Genomic DNA, 13,685 nt, shown 5'->3' on the forward strand with positions numbered 1-13,685 from the left:
GGCATAGCTAGCAGGGGTGCAGAGCGCTAAGTGTTGCAGGGCATACTCCACAGGTGCCGAGAAGCCACCAGAGGTCTCCTTGGGGGAAGGGGACTTTTGTCCCCTCCTCCTGAGGAAGGTGCCTGGCCCCACAATGGGGCTTCTCATGTCTGTGCCGACTATTTTGCTGGCGCAAACTTGAGAAACTCTATGGGCGCAATCCTAACCCTTTATGTCAGTGCTTTCCAGCACTGACATAAGGGCAATGCAGCTCTGAGGGAAGGGAACAAACATTCCCTGACTTTGAGGAGGCCTCTGTGAGTGACAGCCAACTGCAGGATGCAGCACACATCCCATTGGCACCTCTATGCCAGTACTGGAAAGCACTGACGTAAGGGGTTAGGATTGCGCCCCATGTCAGGTTTTTTAGTGGAGGAGGCTTCCACCATCCCTCCTGCCTCAGCCCCTCCCCTGTTTCACCCTCCCCCAGCCCAGAATGCCTCCCTCCCCAGAAGGTCACCCAGCTCTCCTACCTGTCTCCAGTGGCAGAGGGGCATTCACCACCAGGTGCTCGACCCAGGGCTAATGCTAGCCCAACACCAGAGCTCCCTTACTCCCATGGTGATGTAAACCTGCTTTATGGCACATTTACAACACCTAGCGCCAGCACTGCAGCTCAGCACCAGGGCTAAAGGCATTAGGATTGGGCCCTCAGTTACATATAATTAAACAGTTACAAATGGTATGGGAAAAGTTTTTGGAACCCAGGTCTACCTGCCTGTGCAGCGTTGGCAGCTAGATACAGAAACATACACACTCCTAAGGCTGCAATCCTACCCACACTTTCCTGAGAATAAGCCCATTGAACAAAATAGGACTTACTTCTGAGTAGGCCTGGTTTGGATTATGCCCTAAGTCTCTCTAAAATGTTTTAAATATAGAAAATCATTGCAGAAAATGAGCATCATGGTTTTAAGGCTGGCACTAGAAGGGAAAGTGTCCTGTGTGTGCCAAAACTTCTGCAGCAGCTGTAGTCCCACAGCTGTGTCCCTGAGCTCCAATACACTCCTTTGTGGCAAGCAGATCCACAAGCCAAAGAGCTACTGTAGCAGGCCGGTTTCCTCCCAGATGTGACACTGTGTTAAGCCATTTCTGCCCAACGTTGCATATACACAACAGGGATCAAATGCGTACACCTGTGGGCTGGGCAGAAATGGGTTTCAGGATGGTCATGTATGCATTCCTTGGTCCGGCGCTTATGGCTTTTGGTAGCAGCAGCAGATATGCACCCAGCATCCCACATGGGCAGCAAGTCCAGGTGAAGTAGGAAAATATAAGATCCCAGTATATGTCCAGGCCCCTCTTTTGGCTCTTGGGCCCCCTCGTTGACCCTAGGCCTGGGTACCAATTACCCCCTTGACCCCCCCCCCGCCCCCATGGGCCCTGGTCCTGTGTGGCTGGAACTTGCAGTGGCTCTGAATGCACAGACAACCTGTCCTGCATTTTTGCAGGGTGGCTCTCTAAAGACCTGATCTTTTAAAAATATTTTAAAAGGAACGGAATAAAGGGGAATCAGGACACATTCAAGAAGCACTGGGCAGCTGCATGGCATTGGGGAGTCACCCTGATCCACTCCGAATCCAGTGTTTGCAGCCGTTTCTCATTCATTCCTCCTGCAGGCTGCAAAGCAGCCCATTCCCCCCGCCCGTCCATGCACTCAAAGGGCGGATCGGCCAGGCTTCACTTGCCAGGCGTCTGGCTTGGCTTCATCACATGATGGGAAGCGGAAAGCAAAGGGAAAAGGAGAGGCTGAGCAATGGGAATGGCAGCTTTACCAGGAGGACGAACCAGATCTAATCACTGAACAGCCACTTCGGGGAGAAATGCATGCACACGATGGCTTAATTCGGATTAATCACCCTGCACTCCTGGTGTTGCACTGACAAGGAGCAGAGTAAGGTTGGATTCTGCCCTCCCTCTGAAAAAAAAAAAGCTGCTTTCAAAAATTTAATGCATGCTCCTGGGAGAATCCGGATTCTGATCTGAATTAGGGGGTGCCAATTCGGAGTGGGTGCAGGTTTGCTCTTTGGGATCCCACTGCAGCACAAGGGGGCAGCCCTTTCAGGGCTTGAAGGGAAGGGAAAGAGGAGGCAGGTGCAGCAGAAGCTCCTTGAGGACTGCTGGGGAAGTGAAGGGGGAGACACTGGAGCATCCCAGGGACAAGACAGCTGCCAAACCGGTGAGAGCACCTGGGGACTTGATCAGCCTCCTGAAGCATTGGGACCATTTCACCCTCGCCCTGTCTTTGGTGCAGCCTTCCTGCAAAATCCTCAGAGGGATGGCTTGTTGAAGGATAGGCTAGACAGGGCTGGTGGGGTTAGCTGGAGATGGAGGGCTGCAGAACTTTGGACCATATGTCTCAACATTTATATCAGTGGTCTTCAACCTTTTTCGTGCCAGGACTCCAGTGTATAAATAAAGTACGAGACTGGGGACCCCGCACTGTCTATCCCACACCCCCTCCGAGGACCCTATCCTCACCCTGTCACTACCCTTGTAACATCCTCCCAGTTGGAGGGACAAGAAAGCTATTTTAGAACCTGAGAACGACTGGTTCCAGAACCAGAACCAGGGGACATCCACTAAAATTGAGTGTTGGGAGAGTTAAGACAGACAAAAGAAAATATTTCTTTACACAGCGTGTGGTTGGTCTGTGGAACTCCTTGCCACAGGATGTGGTGATGGCATCTGGCCTGGACGCCTTTAAAAGGGGATTGGACTAGTTTCTGGAGGAAAAATCCATTATGGGGTACAAGCCATGATGTGTATGCGCAACCTCCTGATTTTAGAAATGGGCTATGTCAGAATGCCAGGTGCAAGGGAGGGCACCAGGATGCAGGTCTCTTGTTATCTGGTGTGCTCCCTGGGGCATTTGGTGGGCCGCTGTGAGATACAGGAAGCTGGACTGGATGGGCTTATGGCCTGATCCAGAGGGCTCTGTTTATGTTCTTATGACTGGGACACAATCTCCTGGTACCTGAAGGGGTACACCAGATGCCACTCCCTTTACTTGGTGGTGCTCTTCAACTTTATTCATTTATTCCCGTAAGTTGCTGCGATCCCACAACTGAGGCTTCTGACTCCATTGGGTCCCGACCCCAAGGTAGAAAAACACTTAGGGCGCAATCCTAACCCGTTATGTCAGTGCTTTCCAGCATTGGCATAGCTGTGCCAATGGGACGTGTGCTGCATCCTGCAGTTGGGTGTCACTCATGGAGGCCTCCTCAAAGTAAGGAGATGTCTGTTCCCTTCCCTCAGAGCTGCATTGCCCTTATGTCAGTGCTGGAAAGCACTGACATAAGGGGTTAGGATTGCGCCCTTATTTATATAGTTCTCCAGAGTTGCATCTTGTTTCTTCCAGATTTATCAGGGCAGGGGTTTTCATAGACTAGAGGGAATTTCCTCATATGCATGTTGTGGTATCCTCAGTTGGCACATGGACAGAGAAAAACCATTGCAAACAGCAGGCTAACCTATGACAAGGTTCTGTGCCACTTCTGTGCCCCTCTGTATGTGTGTGGGAGGGCCATGGGGAAAAAGGGTGCTGCTCCATGAAAGCTGGTACTGAAATCAATGTATTAGCCTTTAAGGTGTCACAGAACTCTGTTTTGTTTTTTTTTAAATTATGTTTTACCTTTTGTTCCCAGCAAGGGATCACCAAAGCAATAATCAATAAAAATAAAGACGCCAATGACAAATAAGTTAATAAAAGCAATATATCCTTAGAAACAAACCACAGTAAAACAAATGGTAGCAAGCGAAACAAAAAAGAGCACAATGACCAAAAGACCTGACTGAGCAGCAGTCACTTTTACTACCCCTTTTGCAGTGTACTTTTACTACCCCTTTTGAAAATGGGGAGTGTTGGTTCCAGCAAAACATCCCAGGGAGGAAATTCTGGAGTTAGGGAGGTTGCAGCTGAAAAAGCCATCTTTCTGCAGCAACAAATTAACCCAGACATCCCTTGGAGAGTGAAAGTATTGCTTAGGCTTCGTGTTCAAAGACCTTGATTTTTATTTGGTAAGAATTGTTATAGGTGTTGGTTTGCCTGCTGTGACATGGACAGATTTAACACATGACTTTGGGGCGCTGCTCTCACTGCTCCTTTTAGTCCTACTGTTTACACAGCTCCTCCTTTTCCCCCCCTCCATACCTATGTGTGCCTAGCTATCTCTCACCTGAGGACACCACTTCATGCTCCCAAAGAAGTCCTCTGTAGCCCATGGTTGCTTGTGCCACAATTAGGTTTATGGCACCACAAGACTCTTAGGGTGCAATCCTAACCTACTTTCTAGCACTGACATAAGGGCAATGCAGCTCTGAGATAGTATTGGCAACCTTCAGTCTCGAAAGACTATGGTATCGCGCTCTGAAAGGTGGTTCTGGCACAGCGTCTAGTGTGGCTGAAAAGGCCAATCCGGGAGTGACAATCCCTTCCACACCGGGAGCAAGTGCAGTCTGTCCCTGGTCTGTCTCCCTGGTTATGGGCCTTCCTTCTTTGCCTCTTAGCCTCAGACTGTTGGCCAAGTGTCTCTTCAAACTGGGAAAGGCCATGCTGCACAGCCTGCCTCCAAGCGAGCCGCTCAGAGGCCAGGGTTTCCCACTTGTTGAGGTCCATCCCTAAGGCCTTCAGATCCCTCTTGCAGATGTCCTTGTATCGGGAACAAACATTCCCTTCCTTTGAGGAGGCCTCCCTGAGTGACACCCAACTGCAGGATGCAGCCCATGTCCCATTGGCACAGCCATGCAAGTGCAGAATTTGGGCCTTGGTCATTTTTGCAGCAAGAGTCTCAGGCTGCAATCCTATCCACACTTTCCTGGGAGTAAGCCCCATTGATTATCATGGGACATTTCTAAGTAAATAAGGATCTTTAGCTAGATGAAGAGCCACTCCCAGGGTATAATCTGAAGGTGCACAATACAGTCATGTTCCTGAAGCTAAGCCAGTCTGGGTCTCATCAGTGCTTGGGCAGGAGTCAGATCATAGGCAGTAGTGCCAACCCCCTTTTGGGAAGGGAGGGGGGAAAGAGTCTGAAGTCAGTCTCCCTTCCTGGATCCCTACAAATGGATTGTCTGCACTGCTATTAGTGATCAGGTTGCCATCTGAGCTTGGTAAGGCTCTGAGTCAGGATGGTGTAGTGTTTGGTAGTTGCTTAGACCCGGAAGAGCCAGGTTCAAATCCCCGCTCAACCACGATGCTTGCTGGGTGACCTTGGGCCAGTCACTATCTCACAGCCTCACCTACCTCACAGGGTTGTTGTGAGGACAAAAGAAGGGAAGGAACCATGTATAACACCCTGAGCTCCTTGAAGGAAGGGTAGTATAAACATGTAAAAAATAAAACTGTACTGTAGGGTGGACAAGGCCCTTTTAACCCAATTCTGCCCAGCCGACATGTGTACACATTTGATCCCTGTTGTGTATATGCAATGTTGGGCAAAAATGGCTTAAACTAAGGTAGAAGCTGCAGTTTGTGATTCAGCTGCATTCAGGAGGTCCAAGATTCAATCCTCAGCATCTCCAGTTAAAATGTCAGGGAAAAACCCCTGCCTGAGACCCTGGAAACCTCCTGCCAATCAGAGCTCCTAGCATTGATGAATCAGTGATCTGATTTAATATCCCGCATTCTCAAATGTCCTTGGCAACCTCAGGCACTTACCTGTACAATTGGAATAAAGGTGACCCTCATCACAGCGTTGTTGTGAGTTCAAACATGCAGTATGGAGCACTTTGAAGATCTGAAATCATTCAGTCATCCTGGCCATCTTCTGTAACAAAAATGCACAGTTTATTTCTTTTGCTTCTCAGCTTTTTAGTGACTTCTGAGGATGTGGTCACGTGTTTTATGAAGGAGCAAGAAAGATCAGCTGAGTCCCAATGAGTGACCTTTATCATCATGCAGGAGAATCACAGGAACATGGCCTCATTAGGTAAGGATTTACTAATTACCTCCCCTCTTTATTAGAAATCCATGGCTTAGAAAATTGGATTGGGGGGGCTGTCCCAAGCTCAAGGAAGATTTGGGCCTGGAATGTGGCCCTGATTTTACTCAGTTCCTGAAACTGAATGACACGCCCATCGAAGGAGACTTGTTAATCAAATATTCAGGGGATACTTTCCCAAGGAAACTTGAGAAAAGGGAATTTGTTCTCATAATATGTTTCTTCTTAAGTATAACTACATTCTTGTAATTATTGTATTTAGTCTTTGTATCTCTGATTTACAAGTTTTTGTTGGGTTCCACTAAAGTGCCCAGCCTCAAGAAGAAGGAAGTGCGATCTAACTAAACCATGTCCTTTCTGGTGATGATTCTGCACAAACCTCACCTACTCTCACCTACAAGAGATCAACATTTGCTTTTTTCTCAAGTGTCTTTCCTTTTCTTTATCAGAGTTTCCTAATGTGACCATTAAGCTTGAAGCCGAAGAAACAGCCTGGCTCCCGAATAACCAGGGATCAGAAGAAAGTGAGAGCTTCCCAGGTGCCTGCTCAGGTGAGGGGTAGGTTTTGCTACACTGAAGGTGCACAAAGCAGGACTGCAAACTTCTGTTGTCGGATCACCCACAGGATATCCGAAGCCAGCCCTCCCTGTAAACTGCATAATTGTACAACTGGAATAGACGCCCCTCGCAGCTTCCCTTTTGGCACTCTGCAGCTTGGCAATGACCTCATCTCCGATCACTCTGGAGCTGCCACTCTAGAGTTCCGTGCATGCTTGTCTCCAACATTTTTTCAATGACTCCAAACATTTTCAAGGTCAGAATTTTGTGCACTTTCATGTGAAGGATTACGCTTGACTCTCATACTTTAGAATCTGTTGAAAATTAACAAAGAGATTCCTCTTTCAATTAACTGAGGTTGCAGCTGTTGGTTTTATTCTGATTTTTTATTCTGGTTTATTGTCAATATTAACCAAATTGTTTATAATTTGAGTAAGCTGCATTGATTTTCGTGATTGGACAGACAAAAGAAAATATTTCTTTACTCAGCGCGTGGTCGGTCTGTGGAACTCCTTGCCACAGGATGTGGTGCTGGCGTCTAGCCTAGACACCTTTAAAAGGGGATTGGACGAGTTTCTGGAGGAAAAATCCATTATGGGGTACAAGCCATGATGAGTATGCGCAACCTCCTGATTTTAGGAATGGGTTAAGTCAGAATGCCAGATGTAGGGGAGGGCACCAGGATGAGGTCTCTTGTTATCTGGTGTGCTCCCTGGGGCATTTGGTGGGCCGCTGTGAGATACAGGAAGCTGGACTAGATGGGCCTATGGCCTGATCCAGTGGGGCTGTTCTTATGTTCTTATGTTCTTATTGTTTTAGAATGGTTGGCTATAAATTCTTTTAAAAGTGTGCTTTTTTAAAATTAAATTTTTAAAATTCTGCTCTCTCCTTGTCCAACATATGGAGATCCATGGTTGGGCTGGATGTAGTGAGCACTCCTATACAGACATGTGGCATACCACATTCCTTATTCTTGTGTCTTTGCTTTCCATGCAGGCTTTCCTGTTCCCAAATCAGAAGTGATCCATGGAGGTGATCCATGGATTCCAGAGCCCGTTTCAGAACAGAGAGAGATCCCACAAGATTACAGCTCAGGTGAAGGAACAAATTATTAGAACTAGACTGTTCACGCTTGTTTTGAAGTTATACCCTCTCAAGAGGTCAGGAAAAGCTGGAGGGGCTTGAAGTCAAATTGATAGGGGAGGAGGAGGTGCTACTTGAGCTTTTTGCCTGTTTATCACTCGTAATCTTTCTCCACATGTTCTCTGCTTGTAAGGAAAGTTAGCTACCAGAAAAGAGAGAATCATATACACAGAGAAGGAAAAGACTTGGCAAGTAGCTGCTCCTTCCCTAGCAGAACGACTTCAAGAGCTTCCAACTTTGCTTACTGGAAGGAAAGTTCTTCCTAATTCTGAACAAACAGAGCTCCCTTTCATGTGGGAAGTATAGCACGTAGCCTGGTTCCCCATTATTGGGGAAAGTTCAGTTTCCCTTGTCCTTAGTCAAGGCACGGACCACACAGAACTGAGAAAACACCTTGTTCTGGTGGGAGTCAGAGTTCTACTGGGTGTTGACTCTCCCTCCCAGGCTCCAGCTCTGCAGTTTTGAGAGGGAAGTGCGTTCGAGGGGAACCCTTCTGGCCAGGACCGGCCTTAGCAGCTGTAAGGCACAATTGGAAACATTTATTGGGGGGGGGGGGCAGGTTCCGTTAAATATTTACTTCTGATGTCCCTTAGCCTTTTACTCGTGTTTACAGGAACCACAGAATCAAAAAAAAAAAAAAAATACAGATTATCTGTATGTTTACATGTTTTAAGTTTTTCAGAGAAATAAATTTTTACATTTTTCTATAATTAACATATTATGTAATTCAAGTGCAGTAAAAAAATTAAAAGTATATACAGTATAAACAAACCCTTTTGTTTGTAATTTTGTCAAGAATTCAGAAGAAAATTCAAATTGTTGCTGATCTTTATAAAACCCTGTAATGTGGTCTTTAGGCATCCATTGCAATATGTTGTGTGTATTTGACAAGAGTCGATTACCCTAGTGTGGGGGGGCTCCTTAGAGCCCAACTGGAGTAATTGGTCCAATTGGCTTGAAGCTGGCCCTGCCTCTAGTGTGGAGCCTTGAACCTCCTCCTCCTTGCCTACAACCCTGCTATCAATGCTGGTGAGCAGGTGTAGGGAATGTGAGACTCTCTGGGTGTGGGGTGGGGCTGATTGAGTGATGCTTGTGGAGTGCATATGCCAGTACTCTTAGCCCTGGGGCTGTTGCTTCCATCCTAGTGGCAGGGATTGGTTCTGGGTCCAGCACTAATTCAATTGGCTCTTCCTCCTCCTTGGGCTCCCTGGGTATCTTGCTGATGGCTTGGGGCAGGGTTCATGCTACTGTGGGATTTGGTCAGCTATTGGTTGACATCCACACCTGCCAGTTTAAGCATCACTTCTGACCTCCATCGTGCATCTTGTCTCTGATCAGAGCTTCCCGATGTGATAGTAAAACTGGAACAAGATGAGGAACCGTGTGATCCATGCTACCGGGGGTCAAAGGACTGTAGGATATTTCAAGGGGCCCACACAGGTGAGCAAGATTAAATGAATTCAGGTCTCTTGGTGCTTCCATTAACAAAAATGGTGCATGCAAACCAAGGGAGTATTCTTTCTCCAACAGCAGATAACCAGATACTTGTCATAAGCTCTCATTAAGCCAACAGTCTTCTGCTGTCATTCCCAGTATTCAGAGGTACGTGGTCTCTGAACCTGGAAGTTCCATCTAACCCTCACAAATATAATACTGTTGAGGGACCTCACCTTAGTGGTGGAGCACATGGTTCACATGCAGAATGCCCCACTTTCAGCCTACACTTCAAGGATCTTGGGTTGCAGGTCTGGAAAGGAACTTTGAGGCCTTAGAGTGTGGCTGCTTATTGAGGTAGACCAAAGATCTGACTCGGTGTGCAGCAGCTTCATTACAGCTGTTGATGGACTATGAAGTTTGGTGGCCATTTCTGCCTGATTGTTTTACTGGGAGAATAGAGAAGATGAACCCTGCTTTGCTGGCCTGGCCTGGCCTGCTTGTTGGCTGTTTGACTTCTCCTCTCCCAGAATTCTCCTGACCATTTGAGCTAGCCACTGTGTGAAATGGATAGAAAGACTTCTCCCCTCCAATAGTACTAGAATTTGGGGTCATCTGGTGACACAGAGTGGCAGCAAAGTATGAACAGACAAGACTAACTGCAAAAGAAGAACAATTTCTCAATTCTACAGGGACCACAACAGTAAAAGTCCTTACTGTTTGTTTGTTTATTATCCCACCCTTCCTCCAATGAATGGGATGATTGTCGCACCTTTTATCCTCATAGCCCTCCTGTGAGGTAGCTTAGGCAGAGAGATTTTTAAAACCGATTTTTTTAAAAAAAACATTGGTTTAAAAAAAAATGAAAAGTGATCTCCAAATTCAGTAAGTAAAATAAAGAAACTGTGACTGGTCTGAGGGTCATCTGATGAAAATCAAGGATGAGCAGTGATTTGAACCTGTGTCTGACCAGTGCTAGTCCAAGTCTCTAACCACTATGCCACACCGACTCTTGTTTGGCATCTCAAGTCGAAGCTGTGCTTGGGAATAAATAGTAGAACTATCTCATATAGGGAGGGCTTTGCCGGAATGTCTATTTTTGATCATGCTGTAAGAGTGTGAGTTAAAGTGGTTTTTGTGTCTTCACTGGGAGGGAGAATTGGCTGAGATGCGTACTGGAAGGAGTGGTAGGGCCCTTGTGATCAGAGGCTATACTGGAGGCTGGCTGGAAAGGCTTTGTGTGCCAGATCCAGTGTCAAAGCTATAATTTGCCTGTCCTTGAAGGTTTTTTTCATATTTGTTGGAGAGGTGACAGCAACCTAGTATAAACTGATATGACTTTATGCTTACCCTGGCAGGAGATGGGTCTGAAAGAACCTTCGTGAGAGAAACCCCATATTATTTGGGCTGTGGAAGAAGCTTCAGTGCTACACCAGACCTTATCAAACACGAGAGCCAGCCTACAGCTGAGAAACCCCACAAATGCTCTCGCTGCTCCAAGAGCTTCATGAAAAGATCCAACCTTCGTACTCATGAGAGAATCCACACGGGAGAGAAACCGTTCCGCTGCTCCGAGTGCGGGAACAGCTTCAGTGACGGATCCAGCCTGATCAGGCACAAAAGGAAACACACGGGGGAGAAGCCCTACAGTTGCTTAGAGTGTGGGAAACGGTTCAACCAGAGCTCCAGCCTCATCAGGCATGAGAGAAGCCACACCGAGCAGCGGCCGTATAAATGCTTAGAATGTGGCAAAAGGTTCAACCAGAGCTCCACCCTGGTTCGACATGAAAGAATCCACCGAGAACAGAGACCGTACAAATGCTCAGACTGCGGCAAGAGGTTCATCCAGAGCTCCAGCCTCCTTGCACACGAGAGAATCCACTCGGGGGAGAAACCGTATCAGTGTACGTTGTGCGGAAAAGGCTTTGTTCAGAGATCAAACCTCCTTATTCACGAGATGAAACACACTGGTCTTAAACCATTTAAGTGTCCAGACTGTGGGAAAGGATTCAATCAGAATTCAAGCCTCGTCATACACAGGAGAATTCACACAGGTGAAAAACCATACAACTGTTCACATTGTGGGAGGCGTTTCAGTGACAAATCCAGCCTTAATAAACACGAGAGAGCCCACAGAGGAGACAAACCCTATAAGTGCTCCAGCTGTGGGAAAAGCTTTGTCCGGAGGTCGCATCTCCTGACACATGAAAGGATCCACACAGGAGTGAAGCCCTTTAAATGCTCGGACTGTGGGAAAAGCTTCAGCAGCCGATCACACCTTATCAGGCACGAGGGAACCCACACAGGGGAGAAACCTTTTGACTGCTCTTTTTGTGGGAAGAGTTTCAACAGGAAGTCTAATCTGACAAATCACGAGAGGACCCACACTGGAGAGAAGCCTTACAAATGCTCGGACTGTGGGAAAAGCTTCAGCGACAGGTCCAGCCTGATAAAGCACGAGAGAATCCACACGGGTGAGAAGCCCTACAGCTGCTCGGCTTGCGAGAAAAGCTTCAGCGACAAATCGAGCCTCATCCGGCATGAGAGAATCCATACAGAGGAGAAGCCGTATAAGTGCTCGGATTGCGGGAAAGGGTTCAACCAGAGCTCAAGCCTCATTGTTCATGAGAGAACCCACACGGGAGAGAAACCATTTAAATGCTCTGATTGTGGCAAAGGCTTCATTAGGAGGACAATTCTTAATAAGCACGAGAGAACTCACGTGGGAGAGAAACAATGAAGGCTGGAAGTGTAGAGAAATTTTGATGATGGCTGTTAGACATGCAGAACTCCTGCTGCAAGCTAGGAAGGCCCCAGTGCAGATTTTGCCTCTAGCGTGATCTCAGGTGGTTGCAGACAAGCTATTCTCTTGTAGCCTCCTATTGGCTGTGGCTTCACATATAGGCCACAGTCCAGCACAGAATTAGGTGTGCTTAAGTCCATTTATTTTAGTGGGCAAACTGGCTGCTTGAATTGGTGCTGGATTGAGCATTTTCCAAAATGGAGAAGATAGCCATCTAAGAGTAAATGTATGAAATTAGTCTGCTTGGCTTCCATCTTCTCAATGGTCTCAATAGTCAAGTGTAACTATATACTTTTTGGACCTGACTTTCCACCACTACCATGCATCCCTCACCCCACCATCCACTCCTGTAGTTCCAAGCTTTCCATAGAGCAAGAAATTCAAGACTGAAGAAGATTCTTTGGTTTGATACAGTTACGATGGTAGAAAGAGTTGATTGGGCATCTTAATAAATAGTCTTGTTTTTGTTGAGTTCATGAGAAGTCTGCAGTGACATTTTGAGTTACAAAACTTGGTGCCATTAGATGGAGTGTCATCCACTGGCTTACATGCCCTTTCAAAGAGTAGACAAATGTGTGGAGGGGATGTCTCTTGGTATGGATCGGCCATGATAGCTCCATAATATATACACGTTCAGAAACCTGTGCAGCAGATGCTGGCCCTCCTTAGGAGAAGGCTGCTATATTTGATGCTAGTTGGTATGATCCAGCAAGGCTGTTTTTATATTCTTATGTAGGATCAAGGCAGACATGTACTCTAAGGCCCAAGTCCTAACCAACTTTCCAAAGCTGGCATAGCAGTGCCACTGGATTGGCTGGCACTCATGTAGGCCTCCTCAAAGAAAGGGAATGCTTGTTCCCTTACCTGGGAGCTGCATTGCCCTTGTGTCGGTGCTGGAAAGTGGGTTAGGATTGCACCCTAAAGCATGCAGGCAGCAGCTTGATCATAAGAACATAATGAGAGCCCTCTGGATCAGGCCATAAGCCTATCCAGCCCATGCAGGATGCCAAAAGTAAGTGGCAAAGGAACTGAGCAGGAATTCCCCAGTTTCACCATCTGAAACCTATCGTCCCAGAAAGACAAAAACCCTTGACTTCCGACGGGCGGGCTTCCCTCAAATGAGGAGGCTGGTTAGAAGGAGGTTGAAAGGGAGGGTAAAAAGAGTCCAATCTCTCCAGAGTGCATGGAGGCTGCTTAAAACAACAGTAATAGAGGCCCAGCAGAGGTGTATACCGCAAAGAAAGAAGGGTTCCACTAAATCCAGGAGGGTGCCCGCATGGCTAACCAGCCAAGTTAGAGAGGCTGTGAAGGGCAAGGAAGCTTTCTTCCGTAAATGGAAGTCTTGCCCTAATGAGGAGAATAAAAAGGAACATAAACTGTGGCAAAAGAAATGTAAGAAGGTGATACTGGAGGCCAAGCGAGACTATGAGGAACGCATGGCCAGCAACATTAAGGGGAATAATAAAAGCTTCTTCAAATATGTTAGAAGCAGGAAACCCGCCAGAGAAGCGGTTGGCCCTCTGGATGGTGAGGGAGGGAAAGGGGAGATAAAAGGAGACTTAGAGATGGCAGAGAAATTAAATGAGTTCTTTGCATCTGTCTTCACGGCAGAAGACCTCGGGCAGATACCGCTGCTCGAACGGCCCCTCCTGACCGAGGAGTTAAGTCAGATAGAGGTTAAAAGAGAAGATGTTTCAGACCTCATTGATAAATTAAAGATCAATAAGTCACCGGGCCCTGATGGCATCCACCCAAGGGTTATTAAG

At 47.1% G+C, this 13,685-nt stretch overlaps 1 protein-coding gene across 3 annotated transcripts; it reads left to right on the top strand.

Annotated features, from left to right (window-relative positions):
• The first annotated feature begins 1,788 nt into the window (after nucleotides 1-1,788).
• Nucleotides 1,789-12,481, top strand: LOC136640417 (zinc finger protein 135-like). Of its 3 annotated transcripts, none has more exons than XM_066615537.1 (6): nucleotides 1,789-1,938; nucleotides 5,848-5,969; nucleotides 6,431-6,532; nucleotides 7,536-7,634; nucleotides 9,021-9,122; nucleotides 10,475-12,481. In XM_066615537.1, exons 2-6 carry the CDS (start codon nucleotides 5,936-5,938, stop codon nucleotides 11,854-11,856), a joined length of 1,719 nt encoding a protein of 572 aa, XP_066471634.1. In that variant the 5' UTR covers nucleotides 1,789-1,938; nucleotides 5,848-5,935; the 3' UTR covers nucleotides 11,857-12,481. The 3 variants fall into 3 exon arrangements, with proteins under 3 accessions (XP_066471634.1, XP_066471636.1, XP_066471637.1); XM_066615539.1 differs by having other exon boundaries at nucleotides 1,789-1,933; XM_066615540.1 differs by lacking the exon at nucleotides 1,789-1,938 and adding an exon at nucleotides 2,160-2,218.
• Nucleotides 12,482-13,685: the final 1,204 nt, after the last annotated feature.

The sequence above is a fragment of the Tiliqua scincoides genome, chromosome 2 (assembly GCF_035046505.1).
Source record: "Tiliqua scincoides isolate rTilSci1 chromosome 2, rTilSci1.hap2, whole genome shotgun sequence".
NCBI classification, from domain to species: domain Eukaryota; kingdom Metazoa; phylum Chordata; class Lepidosauria; order Squamata; family Scincidae; genus Tiliqua; species Tiliqua scincoides.

Bases quoted from the DNA above. Each gene is read 5' to 3' on its own strand.
- LOC136640417 (XM_066615537.1), top strand. From the start codon at position 5,936: ATGCAGGAGAATCACAGGAACATGGCCTCATTAG. The intron at 5,970-6,430 runs GTAAGGATTTAC...TTTCTTTATCAG, and splicing joins CAGGAACATGGCCTCATTAG to AGTTTCCTAATGTGACCATT. The intron at 6,533-7,535 runs GTGAGGGGTAGG...CTTTCCATGCAG, and splicing joins CTTCCCAGGTGCCTGCTCAG to GCTTTCCTGTTCCCAAATCA.